This window comes from Lepisosteus platostomus, chromosome 7 (genome assembly GCF_059453375.1).
Source record: "Lepisosteus platostomus isolate fLepPlt1 chromosome 7, fLepPlt1.hap1, whole genome shotgun sequence".
In the NCBI taxonomy this organism is placed as follows: domain Eukaryota; kingdom Metazoa; phylum Chordata; class Actinopteri; order Semionotiformes; family Lepisosteidae; genus Lepisosteus; species Lepisosteus platostomus.
The window spans coordinates 48968609-48985472 of NC_142617.1; the positions used below are offsets into that span (position 1 = coordinate 48968609).

General features: G+C 42.0%; 1 protein-coding gene across 2 annotated transcripts in view; it reads right to left on the reverse strand.

Annotated features, from left to right (window-relative positions):
- Positions 1-16864, reverse strand: part of prtga (protogenin homolog a (Gallus gallus)) — a 57396-nt gene that overhangs the window by 15340 nt on the left and 25192 nt on the right. For both annotated transcript variants that reach the window (XM_088640933.1, XM_088640932.1), the window contains exons 7-11: positions 16502-16661; positions 15835-16082; positions 11006-11170; positions 8669-8974; positions 5782-5970 (exon numbers count right to left, since the gene is read on the reverse strand). In XM_088640933.1, coding sequence (XP_088497059.1) covers positions 5782-5970; positions 8669-8974; positions 11006-11170; positions 15835-16082; positions 16502-16661 — 1068 coding nt within the window. The remainder of the gene's footprint in view (positions 1-5781; positions 5971-8668; positions 8975-11005; positions 11171-15834; positions 16083-16501; positions 16662-16864) is intronic.

Genomic DNA, 16864 nt, shown 5'->3' on the forward strand with positions numbered 1-16864 from the left:
CTCCAAAAATCAATAGGAAAATATAACCTTACTAATACCGTTTTTTATAGCTGCACTGGGTCAGTTTAAGGGTATAAATACTAAAACACAGAGGTCCATGGAAACGAAACCCTCAACTGATGAATGCATCCAGTTTTTATTAAAAAGTCTTACTGTCACAAGTCTTCTTTTAAACTTCAACACAAAGCAATTAAGGTAGATGGGCCCTTTCTTTAATGATACCATAAAGATTTATCTCAGTTCACAGGCAACAGGTACACTTTTTAAGAGGTTTCATTTTTTACAATCATGCTACACTCTCTTACACTGTAGTAATAATCCATATAATGCAATTCAACAGCAGAAAAACATTTCATTGAAAAGAAAGAAATTGCTCCAATGTGTCTGACAGGACTTGATTTTCCTTTTGATTGCATAATGTACTCCAAAATTCTAACAAGAAATTATGTGCGGTGATTAAATATGGATTTCATTTCTTATCACTTGTTGACAATAAGAGGGAACTCTTTATTTCTAAGCATTCCAAAAGAAATTTTAAGACACTCTAGTTTTCAAAGAGGGACTGCTTGCAAGGGGAGCTTGTGACAGGGGCTTCTACTCACAACAAGCCAGAGACGAGAACAACTGGCCACCATAATAATGAGAACCAGAATTTAATTTAATCACTTGGCTACCACAAATTATACTTTCCACCAAGGCACTTCAACACTAAAAATAGTGTTTAAAAAAAACTACCCATCATTTTACAAGGCCTTATCAACCTCATGGCGTTCTTTTACTATATTCAGGAAAATAAATGGTAGTCATTTTTTTTGCATGAGCAAATGTCTTATTTTTTTAAAACCCCTTTCCCAGTCAAACAAAAGGCAGATGAAAGAGGAGAAGGCAGAAATGGGGTTCCTCTCCATTTTCCAGTCTGTACTTTGAGATACTGCTCACTGAATTGCTTAGACTTAGACTGCTTTATCCCCCTTGTTCGTATTATTGACAAACAACAATTCATCTAAATGAGGTAACATAAAAGATTTGAGCCTGAGTGTATTGTCTTTACCTTAAAGATAAATTGAGATTGATCCAATGGAAACTGTTGTTTTATTCTTGCAAGATGGCAATGATTAGAATATCCACAGTTCTGCTACTTTTCAACGTGTAAGTATTAAATATTCACTGATTCAGCTTTCTTTCGCATGCATCTTGAAAAACAATTAGGGCCCTTGGAGACTGGTAAAGACATTCGGTTGTCTTTGGTTACTTACATTGAGGTCATTTCAAGGCAAAACCAAAACTGCTCGTGGAATCATATTTTCCTAGAATAACAAACCTGCTGCAGATTTAAAAAGATCCTTAAAACCACATCAAAGTAGGAAATGTATCCAGCAGGTGGATAAAACAAACCTAAGCTTCAACAACATTCAGGCACTCAACTGAATCACCAGAATGTTAATCTTAATTAATAGTATGTTGATAGTTAATGGGTTTCTCAAGAAGTTTAATCATACTGCAGCAAGAAGTAAACCAGGGGAAGACTCTCTTAATAATCTGCAGACTTGACAGACAGGACATAGTAATAGGTTTATTCCATGCTGAAAAAAAGAAGAAAGAGAACACAACGTTTCGGCCGTGGAGCCTTCTTCAGGTGTGAGAGAGACAGGGCAGTAGGCAAAGGTAAAGTAGCAGGAGAACAGGACAGGACATTATAGATTCATGGAAGAGAAAGGATTAGAATCAGCAATTACTTTACAGTATATCTTACAGTGGATGTTAGAGGATCGAGCCGCATCAGCCTTTAGTCTTTGTAATACTTTTCATCATATTAAAAACCTCTGCTGACATTTTTAAACTCTACCTTAAGTTACCTGTTTTTGTATTTTATTTCTTTTAATTTCACATTTTATACATGGTTTCACTGTACTTTTGTGTACTTTTTATATGTGTATTGATATTGATTGATCTACAGTATGTGGAGTTTGTATGCTCACTCTGTGTTGGCATGGGCTTTGCCCCACAGTCCAAAAGACTTACTGGTAAGTTAAGCGGGTTCTAAGAAAAGTGGCCCTGGTGTGACTGTGTGCTGTGTGTCTGACCTGCGATGGACTGGTATCCCATCCAGGGTGTGTCCTGCACCCACTGCTCTGGCTCCCCTGTGACCCAGTACTGCATAAAGCAGTTAGAAGATGGATGGATTGGCTGATTGATTAATTGAGCAAGAAGGTGATTACAAATACTCCCTAGTACACGAGAGGCACTGTTCCCTCTGGACCAGAAGTTTGAATTCAGTGGTGAGCCGGTACACTGTGCAGCAGGAGGCGCCATCTTTCATTTGAGATGTTAAACTGAGGTCCTGGCAATTCATCCATTTTCTGACTGCTTCATCCAATATAGGGTCACAGGGGAGCCACACCCTATTACTGCAAGCAACAGGCACAAGGCAGGACACACCACACCAGGGCCAGTTACCCTGGCAGTATGTCTTTGGACTGTGGAAGGAAAACCAGAGCCATTTGGGAAAACCCACACAGCGAGAACATACAAAGACATATAAACTACACACAGACAGCACCCCAGGTCCGGAACTTGACCCAGGGCCCTAGGGCTGCAAGGCAGTAATGCTAACCACCACAGCACTGTGCTACCCAGGTCCTGGATACCTGTGTGTTTATTTTTATGTGGCACTATTTGAAATAGTTAGACTGGGTATCCTGGCTGAATTTAATTCTGGGCTTGTACAGTTTCACTTTCCTCAAGGTCCCCCTTAACTCAACCTGACACTCAACGTGAGAGAACTCCTCAGTCTTCGCTAACTGACCCGTTGTGCGGTGTAGAGCCAGCTCACAGTGGCAGCCCAGGTGAGCACTGCACATTAGTGGCAGACAAAGTGGGTCCTATTATACAGTAGGTGTGAACTGCTTTGAGGTTTTTCAGGACAAAAGCCCTTTATAAATGCAATGAATTAAGAAAGGTAAGCCTGTGTCAGTATCCTAGTTTATGGCATAGCAGAAGGGACTGGAAACAGGTACCATCTTACAAACCCACTTATCTAGGGGGCACTGTGGCACGCAGAACAGTTATGCAGGTAAAAATAAAACGTTCAGTCAATCAGCACAAGATTAGCTACATGCTGAACACAAATTAAAAAGATCAAAAACTGAGACTTATTATCGAAACTCTTAATTGACAACACTAACAAAATTTCCACTCTGTCCAAAGATTAGAGGGGAGGGTTGCTTTCTTCATACCAGACCTAAATTAGTAACCAGAGAGCAACAGTAAAAGTAATCAATGCCCTGAGGTCCAGATGAAGGCGAAGATTAGAAAACAATAAATCTCAGGAACAGACACTAGAAACGGACCTGTAAATCACATGTGAATTATGGGAAAATTAAGAAAAAAAAACATTTCCTTTGCTAGTGTCTTCAGGGTGCCCTGCAAGTCACTTGCCAAGTCGTGATTTAGAACAGTCTGCCTAATAAGAAATTTTTCCTAGGCTGCACCAGCCACAGGTACTGTATCTTCACTTTGTTAGAAACATGTCTTTCCATGCATCCGTAAGTGTGCAGACCAAGAAGCTCACATTCAAAGTGCAATAAAGGAGCCTCTTCTGCCAGAGGGCCTCTGGTGTTACTTGTTCACCTCCACTGGCAGATCAGTTACGACCACAAGGGTGCTACACAGGTATTTCACATTCAAGAGCTCGACTGATTTTTCCATTAGTCTGTGCATTACATTTCTATGTGCTTCAAAGACAACTGCATACATAAGTAATACAAGCATAGCATCATGTCTCAGTTTCCAGTGCCTGAGTACTTACAGTATAAACATGAACATCTAGAACTGGAACTGGTCGCCATGCTTCAGAAGAGGGACGATTTCAGCACAGTCCTCTGTGCTAAGTGTCATGATGGAAGCTAATTCCTAACCGACAGTAATATCTGGAAAGACATCTATCGTACCTGTCGCTCACTTTGGAAACTGAAGCTCTGCTTGCTGGCAAAGAACTGAATTTTGTTGACTCTCGGCCAATGATTTCCCTTTGTTGCCCTCCCCATACAGCACAATAGGGCCCTTTGATGTGGAGGGGCACCAGCCATCCTGCTCACACCGGTCATAAAACTGCCGTAAATCTCTTCAACAATAACAGCTTCCTTCTCCACCACAAGACAGCCATATAATTCATTTTCACCCTGTATTTTAGCAAACATGCCCAAGTAAGGCTGTGAAGACTGCTGCACGAGAACAGTGGTTTCCAGCTCTAACACAAGCTCTGATTCCCCTGCCAACTCACGTCCCCCCTGGACTAACTGCAGACCGGCGCTCTTTGACACTTTATACAGTCTCTGGTCTACTATGTAAGACTGGTTTCGTAATGCCTTAACCTCTCCTTTGGTCAGGGAATTAGGTTCTCAATAAAAACTGGAAATGGTTGTTGGAAAAAAATACATTACGTTGACAACAATCTGACAGGAGACATGAAAAAGTAACTGCAAACATGACGTTACTGAATCTTCAGCTGTCACGGGTTCCCCCTACAGGCTAAACACACTGCTTCATCCATAATTAAATCACAGGGAAAGAACTGTGGACTTCTTTCTAGTTTTTGTTTAATTAACATTGATTTATTTTGCTTTCTGTTTACAATTTATGATTAGTGTGCTTCCTCAAAATTTTAAATTTTGGGGACCAACTCTTGCACTTGGTGTAAAGCCCAGAGCCATTTCCTACCACTTTTAAATAGCTTAAAGCAACTTTATTGTTGTTTCTCAGTGTGGATGGTTCATAAAAAGCTTGCTGTGAAAGTGTAAGCACATACTGTATTTACAACCCCAATGTGGCCTAATTTACCCAGGCCTCCCAGCCCATTGTTCACCCATGTTTCCTGACTTAAATATCAGCTGCTGACCTCCTGCTCTGACAGAAATGACCACAGATGGTCAGTTGTCCATTCAGTGGTGTGGAATTCTCTGCAGCCCCACCACCACTATGGTAAGTGAATCAGATCTAAAGGCAACAATGTGAGCTGGACCTCTGCCCACTGGCCTCCCCCCTCTCCCCAGCAGTTGGGGGGTACCCTGACACAAACAGCCAAAGGTCAAGCTCCGTGAGCAAGAGGAATGCCTCTTTTTAGAGGTAGTTTGGGCCTCAAAGATGGCCAATGCGTCTCACATGAAAGACCTGTGTAATTAATCTTTCCTGAGCCTTGTTGTCAATAGCTACTCCTCTGGTAGTTTCGTTATTGTCCTGCCTGGTCTGAAGGCCTTTTAGCCCCCAAAAAGATAAACGATGGTCAAGACAGGGGGATCAGTTTACTTTAAAAGCTAATTGTAATCAGGTCATTACTCATGGGAGGGAGTAAGAGATAAATTGCCTTATCTGACCCAAAGACAGATAAATAATATACGTATATGAGCTGGCCAAACTTTTGCTTGTACAGAAAGCCACTGACAAATACTGAAATTAACTTTACCCAGATCTCAGAGGACACCAAACAAAAGATGGCCCGAAACTAAACTTATTTTCAAATAATCCGAAATGAGAGGAGGCCCGTCTATCTCACCTCATCCAGCCGTTTCTTGAAACAAGCGGCTTAAACAACACAGCTGGGTAGCTTGTTCCACACCCCCACAACCATACCAGCTCCCACGACACAATCTGTGCTTTCTGATCACCTGCTCTTAAACTGCGAGATAAACACCATTTCCCTACATGATTTCTAGCTAAAGGCAGGTGAAGAGAGAGAGGGAGACTGGCCCTCCAGCCTGGCTAAGGGAAACAAGCGGGTCTTACCGAGTCCTCCAATGGTGTGGCGCAGCTCCTGGGCTCGCAGCTGGATGGGGGCGCTCTCGGGCTGGCTCTCCTCCCGGTAGAACAGCCTGTAGCCCTGGATGCTAGCTGCGTTGACTGGGGAGGGCTGCCACCTCACCACGATGGTGGTGCAGTTTAACGGCTCCAGGCTGATTTCTGGAGCCAAGGGCACTGTGTGGATACAGAGAGCACACTGTTAAGGACAGCTCGAGCAATCCTGAGCGCTAAAGGTTAGAAATTCAGCATGTTTTAATGCTTTATACGCATGGTGTATATTGATTCAGGTGGGTAGCTGCGTCAGCATGCGTAGGCTGCAAAGGAACAAGTAATAGGTTTATTCCATGCTGAAAAAAAGAAGAAAGAAAACACAAAGTTTCGGCCGTGGGGCCTTCTTCAGGTGTGAGCACCTTTTTGCTCACACCTGAAGAAGGCCCCACGGCTGAAACACTGTGTTTTCTTTCTTCTTTTTTTCAGCATGGAATAAACCTATTACTTGTTCCTTAGGTGTATATTTATGCCTATGCATTTGGAAGAGCTGATCCCTTTAGTATCGATTTTGTCTCAGCCCATGATGGGTTGCAGGAGATAAAGGAGAGAAGTTTTTGTGACTGATACAGGCTCTCATATTGATGGGGATGTGCTGTTTTTTTTCATAAACGTAAGCTGCCCTTAACGACAACCACTTTGCAAGCTTTGTGAAGTAGTGTGGGGAAAGTCATCATTACTCATGCGCTCTTTGTTTCTTTAAAAAAGTGCATTACTCAAACCTCCCCTGCACCCCCTGTCACCTCCTGGTCCACAGGGCAGGTCCCTGCATTGCGCTGGGAAAGGCCAGTTTGCCTTCATTATGCAGATTTTATCCAGGGACACTTTTCAAGGGAGACTGCCCAATAATGCTGCTTCTGCTTACACCTGATGTTACAAAAATGACATTCTCACTCGGCCTTTGTATTGATGGCGCTATTTTTTTAATGCATGAAAACATCTATGTTAATCTCTGAATCTTCTAAAGCAAAGGGAAACGTCATTGCAAAACAAGTTATCTGTGTTTATGAAATGTGTTTCTACAAGACATCTGACCCAACACCATACATCTGATAATTGATACATCCTGTTGGAATAATGTGGAATGGAGTTAGTATTGGCTTACTGCACAGGTGTCGGATCACAGGAGTTTACACCTCACTTATTCACCGAGAAACAACTGTGTTGGACAAATCCAAAGATCTTGATAGTTTTTCTTTAAAAAAAAATACAAATTTTAGCAATTAATCTATAGAGCAGGACATTTTGGCGTCTGCCTCTCTCTCCTGCTCTCTGAGCGCCCTGCTGTTTACTTTATCTGATGGAAAAAACAGACCCAGTGCGTGCACACCACCTACCCCCACCCCTAAGAAACACATCTATCGTCAGTGTCGGGAGAGTCAGAGCCCAGCCCGCTGGAATAAGAAAAGTATGCGGGAGGAATAAAGACTATGGGTCCTTTCATGCTGAATGGGACAGTCCACTCACATAATCTCTTTCCCTACCTGAGGTTCTGAAATGAACTTTAATTGTCAGGCAGAAAATGCTGGAGTTGGGAACGCGCGCCCCTCCCCCCTCTCTAGCACAGATTTTGGTTTGAAACAGGCCTATTCTTCCTTTGAGACAGAGGCCTCGGTCTTTCTCTTTATGACCCATGACTGAGGCCATTCTGATGTTACTGACAGTAGAGGGCAGAGGTCACAGGGTAACAAACGCAATGCCTTAACAAGATTATTAGAGCAATTTCTTCCCAGCAGCTTGACCACTCTTTAATGCGTATCCAGAAGCAAAAGTTTTCCAAATTTAAATCATGTGAAGGGCTAGTTTAACTTTTAGCTTTAGCCTTACTACACCCCCATAAAAAAGGGAATGATGTTTTTCAGTAAAAACCCCTGCCACAGCTACTGTTGAGCTACTTCTTAAAATACAGATGGACCAATACTAATCCAGACGAGAAACCACTAATGCATAAGAACATTCCCACTCACATACACAGAATGAGAATGTACAAAGTATCACATTTCATTAAGAGACCCTTAAAAAGCTCATAGGTTTTCCACTCCTAAAGACAACATGAGCCTATAGTCCATGTCTTTCCTCTTCATCACCTATGTTTAAGAACTGAACTTAATTTCAGAGGAATTCAGAGGAATCTGAATTGATGGATACATAATTTTTAAGAAATTCACAAACGTTAATAAAAAATTAATCAAAAAGAGGGCATAATCTATGTATGACAAAGGTATGATATAAAAACATGTAATACACAACAGTATTACATGTGAAGCTAGCTACTTAAGATGTTTTTTCTTTTTTTCTTTTCTATTTGCTCTTCTGTAAGAAAGCTGCATAGCTTCAGTCCTTACTTGCTTCAGGGTCTATTGGTTTTCATTCCACCTGAGCTCTTAATGGCATACCTGTGCTAATCTTTACTTAAACAGACCAGTTCTACCCAGATCTCAGGCTGAGGATAATTTAAAGAGATGGAGAGAACTAGAACAGCAAGGTGGCGCATCGTTTAGCACCACTGTCTTGCAGCACTGGGGCCCTGGGTTCAATTCTGGACCTGGTGTGCTATCTGGTGGAGTGTGTATGTTCTTCAGTTTCCCCTGGTTGCTCTGGTCTCCTCCTACAGTCCAAAGACATAATGAGAAGCTAAATGGCTTCTGGGAAAACTGGCTCTGGTGTGAGTGTGTGCCCTGCGATGGAGTGGTGTCCTTGCACCCATTGCTTGCTGGGATAGGCTCTGGCTCTCTCACGACCCTGAACCAGATGAAGCTGTTAGAAAATGGATGGATGGAGGAAGAGAACCTGCTGAGCTAGAGATAAGAAGGGAGTGGTGTACCTTTAGCACTGGAGGCTTTGGGGGTTCTGTGTGAGGTCCAGACAGACTGCTCCCCCCAGCCCACGCGGGTCGCCGCCGCAATGCGCAGCAGATAGATGGTGTCGGGCTCGAGGCCTTGCAGGAGGTGCTGGGTCCGGTGCCCCGGGACCTCCAGAGAGGTGACCGTGCTCTCCGTGCTGGTGCGGTAAGACAGGCGGTACGACTCGATGCGCCCGCGGCTTAGTTTGGCAGGTAGGGGCTGCCAGGACACCAGGATGTCCGTGGGGCTGCGGCTCGTCAGGCTGACCTCTGGGGCGCGCAGAGGGACTGCAAAAAAAAAGATGCCACACTTACCCGTCTGAGAGCCAAACGATACGCTGACAGCAGCTGAACCATTCTACCATTTCTGCCCTTCACAGCACACATGGACTGAAGCTCCATAATAGGGCACCAACCAATGGGCAGGCACCAGCAAGAAGCCAACAAGGTTTCTTTCTTTTGGGTTAATTACGAGTGCTGAGCATTCCGTTTTTAATGGAATGTTGTGGCAGATGAGACCGATACTCTTAGAAAGTAGTTAAAATGTTGCAGCAGAAATCAGTGTTCAAACTGAATTAAAAACAATTGATTTTGGGCCAACTAGGATAAATGCCCTCAGGTGAATTTGCTTTGTTGTACAACAAAGTGCTTGCATAATGAAAAAAAAAAAAACATACTGACCTAGGCATTAAAATTTGGAAGCATTATTAACATTTGACTGTTATTACACCATGGCCTTCTTTGTATACAGATGTTGCAAAAGATTTTATACCCAGCAGCGGTTACAGAGTTAAGCTGTGCCCATTTTATTTCCCTTCTAAGATGTCACGCAACGCACACTAAGAAATACGATTTGAACTGAGAAACCGGAGAAAAACAATCCTGCAGAAAATTTCCTTCAAGGTCAGGCGCCAAACAACCCACTTCCAAGTTCCAAGTTCACTCTGCAGAACTTTGAAAGCCACGTTGACAAAAGCAGAGCTGCTGAATTTTGTGCTCTTCCATCTTTCACTTGTTTGTAATTCTAGGATTTTATTCAACAGACAAATTCAATTAACTGGATTACTTACTGTAAATCAAACTTCAGATAAGTTAAAAAAGTCTGGCTGGGAAATGCCTCTCTGCAGTGAAGTGCTCAATTTAGGACAGTCTATCCATGTGCAACAGCTCAACATTAACACTTTCAGTCACAGGGATAAGCACTTAACAGCAGAAACGGTCAATTCCGAATCATGAACTGGAAATGTGCTTTCATAAATGACAATTCTTAAATCTTGGTCAGCTGCAGGAGGCTAAATTTGAGATTACATTGAATCATGATGAAGGAGTCTAAGACAATGTCTGCTATGAGCAGATTCAGAAAAGAATTTAATTTTATTAATTGAAATGAATTGAAGATAGTGACCTTCGTTCACTCTCAATCTGGTGATAAAATTACAATCAGAAAAAGTTATTTAAATGGATGCAAATTAAAGTTTACTAAGGCACAGGCAACATATTATAAACAAATTGTAAGATACTGTGTGAGATGCCTAATCTTTTTTTTATTAACAATAGAAAATAAAGCATAATTAATGTGGACTTTGACACATCATACTATACATTCAATTTTAATCACAATTGTTATGCATACTCTAAGACCTCCAACGTTAATGTACAGATGTACTATACAATTCATTACTGCTTGTAACCTGGTCAGCACTGTAAAAGTGTTTAAATACAGACATGTCTTGAGCGTACAATGTATTTGTCCTCTTGCCTAACTGATTAAAAGCCAATTCAAAAGTCATTCTCTGGGGCAACTGACCTCTATTTGCCCCACAGAAAATAAACCTCAAATGGAGATTTAATTACTTTGGCAGTTTTGAAAGAACATTACAATTTTGACACACAGCCACAGGCTATAGAGCTAAATTGTCATCTAGAGGAAAGGAATGCATTGGCTAAACTAGAGGGCAATAGGACTCCAGTCCAGCAGGACTGTACATACAGCACATTCAAGAGGAAGCCCAATCGCCATTACAGTTAACACTGTTCATTAGAGTTACAATTAATTTAACACCAAGAAAACAGAATTACTTCAATCCTAAGAACCAACTTTCTTCTTTTAATTGCAAGACAAACACAGAGTGACAGGCTACCGAGGCTTAAAATTGGCTTTCCAATCAGGCTCTGCCATTTTGCAAGTCTAAATAATGATCCCAGATCCAGTGGAGCTCAATAGCAAGCATGCAAATTGAAGGCGATTATACACCCCAGCTCTTTTCCTGTGTGACTGTGGCGGGAAGCAGGCTGGGAGGGAGCCTAAGTGCTACTCACCATCTTCCAAGGTGTGCTGGATAACATGGTCTGACATGCGGCTGGCTCCCATGGGCATGTAGGCCACGATGTAAAAGGTATAATTGCGAGCTGGCTCCAGGTCATCAATAATGTACCGGGTCGTGTCGTTTCCAATGACCACTTGATATTCTTCATTGTTTAAACCTGGTTTGGTGAGAGGGAGAGAGAAAAATACAGTCGGCACTTTGGAAGACAGTATTTACACTAATAGGCCAGGGTTGCACCCACTCAGCACGTTTCCGTATAGTAGACTTGGAGCCGCTTCTAGTTTCCCAGAGCAATTGCAATTAAACAGATACTGTATAGCGCAGTCACCAAGTGTCACTCCTCTCCTTATATTACACTCACGCATCAAACCTCATGCAGAAACACCCCAACACAGTGCTTGGACATTACCTCTGTGGTTGCCAATAGTTCAGACTGTACCCCTTTTTCCTTTTTTCAGTAGTACTCCCCACTATACAACCGTGGGGGCTGCTATCCTGAAACTGTCAAACGTGGCAGAAAGTGTCATTTATGAGATGCTTGTGCGTCAGGAAATGTGAGGGATCATGCAATTAATTTCTTTCAGTGGAAAATTTAGCTCTAAATTCACCACACATAAAAACAGCAAATGGAGAAATAAGTCACTACACTGAACATTTTAAAGTCAATAAATATAATAAATTAGAGTACTTTGATGTAAGTCATGAACGGTACTTAAGACATGAGACAAGTGTTTCCTAAATTCGGAACAAAACCATGCCGAGCCCTCCATGCTCTGGATGGGGAAAAAAACAAGTCTTTTCCCATCCAGAACCAAAAACAGGCCCAGCAACCTGAGGTAGTAACATCCTTACAAAACAGTTGATTGAATGTTCGGTGGCTGAAAATGTACACATCTTAAATGTACACATCACATCTTTTATTTAAAGCATGCTGCTGCTTGGTTTAGGTGGATAAAAAGGTCTCCTCCATCTTGTTATTTATCGTCGTTAATCATGTCTTTTAATGATATATGAGATCACTATCTCCACAGTACAAGTTATTAAGCAAACGCTTCAACAGCTCACATGTATTATAATTATTTTCAATGTTAGCAAACTGCACAAGATTTGTTGCCAGTCGTCACATAGGTGCACACATCAGCACCAGACAAAGAGTGTTCCCGACTATATGTGAGGTACTTGGGAGATTCATTGGAATGGAAGGTACTACACAAAATTAAAGCAATTAATTGTAATCACTCCAAGCTGGATTCAAAGATAGGCAACATTCACTCACTTCTATAACTGGACATTAGCTAAACGAAGGACAGAGGTGGAGACATCTTGTTCTCCTTGTACATTTATGCAACTAGTCAAAAACCAGGAAACATGCCATTCTTCACCTCATTCTCTGTTTGGCCAAATGTACACTTCAAAACTGGAATCACTTTGCTGATCTCAGCATGGAGATGAAACCGCCACACTTGTTCATCAAGCAGTAACCACAGCACTGACATCCTGCACCATTCAAGACTTACAACCTAGCAAAGATAGCTCTAGAATATCAGCCTGCTATACGATACTGGAGTACTACTACCGGAAAACAATGCACTTTGTAAAAGACCCCATGGAAAGAAAGATTCATGATTTCTAAATACAGAGCAGTGGCAACTGACAGCAAGGATATTGTTTCAAAGGCTCTGTTTTTTTTTTTCAAAAGTCCGGATCAGAAGAGTGAGAATTGTAAATGAGATGCTCATGCAGAGATGGAGAATGATTTTTTCTCAGTCTAAATATGGAGGATTGCAGGTGCAGACAAAATGTTTAAAAGCACCACTCCCTCTGAAAATGTTCTCCAAATCCAAGGCTAATTCGGGGTTCTAAGAATTTTAATGTACTTCAAATCCATAGATATCTGAGTTGCTGATTTTAGTTTGAAATGCCTCCCTGCCCATCTCTGGTACTAATAACAGAAATCAACAGGAATTCTGACCTGTTGTTACTTGGCCCTTTTGAGTTCAGTAAAAAGACTTCAGTTCAAACATGTAACAAGAGTGCTACAGGAATACCCATCCTGAGCAAATTAAAGAGTCTCAGATTAAGTATTAAAGGGAGAAGACCTACTATTTAGTGTTATGCAAAACCAGTTTCTCTGTACAGAAAAAATCACTTTCCTACAGTTGCCTGACATATTTCAACCAAACACGTAACTTAATAAAAAATGAATTTCTTTTCCCAAACTGCAATAGTTTCTGATTAACTGAAAACTTAAACAATATGCAGAAGAAGCTGAATAAATTCCTAGTTAAGATCCCTAGTTAAGAGTTAATACTGTGATAAATATGCCATATTGACTCATACTTTTAGATCATTCACTAATTATATTTTTCAACATTTTCAATATCTTTGGATTAGTGGTGTCACATCTTTCAACTAATTAACCAATAAAAACAAGAACTTGAATATTCACATACTTCAGAGGCCAGTTAATTGGGCAAAATCAAGACTGAATAAACCTGCAGACTTGTCTCCCTTATAGTTGCTGTGTTTGCCTCAACAGTCAGGTTCACTAATTATTTTACCATTTTAAACACAAAGAAAAATAAGAGTCCTGTGTGTCTTTCAATCTCTGCTAAATTCTCTACTTTTCATAAGCACTATATGAACAATGAGGGCTTTGGGACTACAAAAAGCCTTAGATTAATTATAAAGATAGAGTAATTTTAAAGAATAGAGTACAAAATGGAATTCTCCTGTCCACTCCAAACCAATGTTTTAATCTCAGTTTTACTATGCTCAAAAGCACCCTTTTCTGTGCACAGAAGCCTTCCCAGAAAGTGTTAAGATTTGCATACATTTAAACTACAAAAAAAGGTTCTGACCTTTTATATCCCTTTTAGAACTTATTTTTCCCCCCAGTAAAGTCCAATTAAAACATAATCACTGAAGCTTAAGGGGGACAGGTTTATGTCATTGTTCCTTTCAGTGAATTTGTGGATTTGTCTGTAACTACATACTTGAGGAGTAATTCTCAGGCAAGGAAAAAAAAGCCGTCAACTTAATCAAACTTGTTCCTCCCCTTAACAGGCAATTTTTATAAACACAGCTAAAGCCAAATTCCACAATTAAATTTTCCCACATTGCTGAATGTGCCTGATAGCATTTTAATTAGCAGAGATTAGAAAGGTCACACAACAGAATCACTTATTGCTTGTTCATATTGAATTGCGTGGCCCGATTTCTGACCTAGTAAACAAGATCCTTAAGAGTAAACAGAATAGGCCTTGTTTAGAAAGTGAATACAGTGCTAGGCCTCATACTGAGGGCTAATGAAAGGCAGTATAATAGGAGACAAAGACTGCCTTCCACCCAGACCCGCGCTCTTCCAATACCTTCACAAAATCTCTAGTGTTGAATTAGCACACTCCAACACACACTTTAATTAGGCCTCCTTTTCATTAGAGCTCCATTCATTTCATGCTGTCTGTTTGTGACCTCAGACAGAGAATGCAATGCTGGAATGATTCTTGTCAATATTAATGGCCCTGCTCTATGAAACAGGACAAAAATGTGGTAATAAATTGTAATCAAGTGCACTAAATCTTTGACAGATGCCAGCATTTCAAGAAGAGGAACGTTGTTTTTCTACATTAGGTAGAAGCATACATTTTTTAGCAGGTGGTTCCTTTGCTGAACGTTTTTTTCTTCTTCCACAATGGATGAGGATAACTTGAACACATAAGAACAACGTTATGGTCAAATTAATGTCGTTAAGTAAAGCTTTGTTAGGTTCCGAGTTCTACAGGCACTTCATCAAATAAAAAAGAATTCACGACAGCGATTTTTGTCCCAGCTTGTGCCCAGGGGGTTCTGGCGACTGCTTTTTCATCGCAGGAATAAAAGAGCATACTCGGCTGAAGGACAACTGTCACGAGGTTATTTCTGAACGGAGAGGAAAAACTAAATGAAATTCGCTAAGGAGGTTGTTTCCATCACTATTTAATGCATTTCCATTTGGCTGCTTGCATCAGGACCCGTGGCTCCAGGATGATAAAAACCAGGGTTTGGATTTGCTTTCAAAACATGACCGGACTGGTGGAGGACCATCCCAACAGGCAAACCCTGTTTGCACAGAGAAAGCCGCTGCTCTTGCCTTACTGGGGAAGCCCTTCTTTTCCCTTGACCTCTGCCCAGCAACACACTATTAACAACAGATGGTCAGTTTCTCACATTCCGTTTCGGGTTCTGAGGAACTGAGGGTGTTGCGGATTCCAAGCGGAATGTTTATAAAACTCGGGGGGCTACAAATTACTTCAAGTAAGACATCTGGTAAGGCAGACTGGGTTTCATTAGACTGTTAAAAACAAAAGCTGGACTACAGTATGTCAGGACTGGGGATGTTTTGTTTTTTTTTGTTTTGCTTTGCTTTTTAATGAGTAAACGCGTTCATATTTTAAACGGCGGTTTATTCAATGAACTGCTAACGGGGAAGGTGGCACACGTAGCGCTTGGCTGCAATCAGGCCAAGGGCTGGTGGAGCGCTGCTAACACCCCCACTACCACTCCCCACCCCCACCCCCCCTTCCCGAAGCCGTCTAAGGCTAACACCTCCTCTAAACCAAGAGAAATCAATAGGCGTTTCTAGGCAGTGTCACAGCAGTGTCGGGAGCGCGGCCAACAGCAGCACGCTCGTGGAGCGTGCGACTGGAGCGAGCCCCTTTCCTTGTGTTGGCGAAGAAACATGCTGCCGTCCTCCCAGCACAGTAAGAAACGCACTTGCAGACGAATGGCAACAATCCAGACACCGAGCGTGGCGGAGAGAGAGGGCCATCTGCCGCTTACCTTCCGCTTTCATGTAGTGCACAGAGTAGGCGATGACTTTGTCCGAGTTGTAGAAGGGCCGGTCCCAGGCCAGCAGGATGGCGGAGCTGGACACGGTCTCCGCGCGGATGTTCCTGGGCGCGCTGGGCCTGTCCTCCGACATCACCACGATCAGCCTGGCCATCGCCAGCACGGAGCCTTGGTCGTTCTCGGCCACGCACTGGTAAATGGCGTCGTCCTCGGGGATGATCTGGTTTATGACCAGTTTGCTAGGAAGAAGGAGAGCCCGTTCGTCAATTTACACACTGGTGCATAAGACCATGAAAGTTCATGAAAGTCCATAAACCCAAGATGCAATTACATGCATTATGTTCTGCTACTAGGTTAGTATACCACCACACCCACTTAACGATGTATTCTGTCACAAAGATTCCAGATTGTCAGATTTTCTGGCCAATAACTTGTCAGTGCCAATGCTTGTGGCTCTGACACCACAGCAGACAAAAAGGATTTAACACTTTAAAACTATAGTGGCTGATTATTGTGAGTATACAGAAGTGAAAATGAGTGCCTAATGCCACAGATTGGTATAAGAAAATTTGGTGGCTATTTTTTGCTTAGGTATAACTTAAAACTCAACTGGCTACAGCACCATTAATTTTCATGCTTCCGCTCCAGAAGCGCCTACCTGTTGTACATCTTGATTCTGCCGTTGGAGTGCACCTTGTCTCCATTCTTCAGCCAGGTGATCCTGGGCGAGGGGATGCCCTCTGCCTGGCAGACGAACCTTGCCGTGCCCGCCCTCGGCCTGGTCAGACTCTCGGGCCACTCCACAAAGGAGGGGGGAGCTGGAGACGGAAAGAGGAAAAATAAAAAATAAAATCAACGCTGTCCCGTTTTTAGTCCAGAGGAAACCGAACTAAAAGGTTATGGTTATGGTTGATATGATTTTTTCATATATATACACACACATTTGCAATTGTAGAACATGTACATATCAAGTATTAACTTTCTATAGCAAACACTCTCACAAATTTAACATTTTGCAACA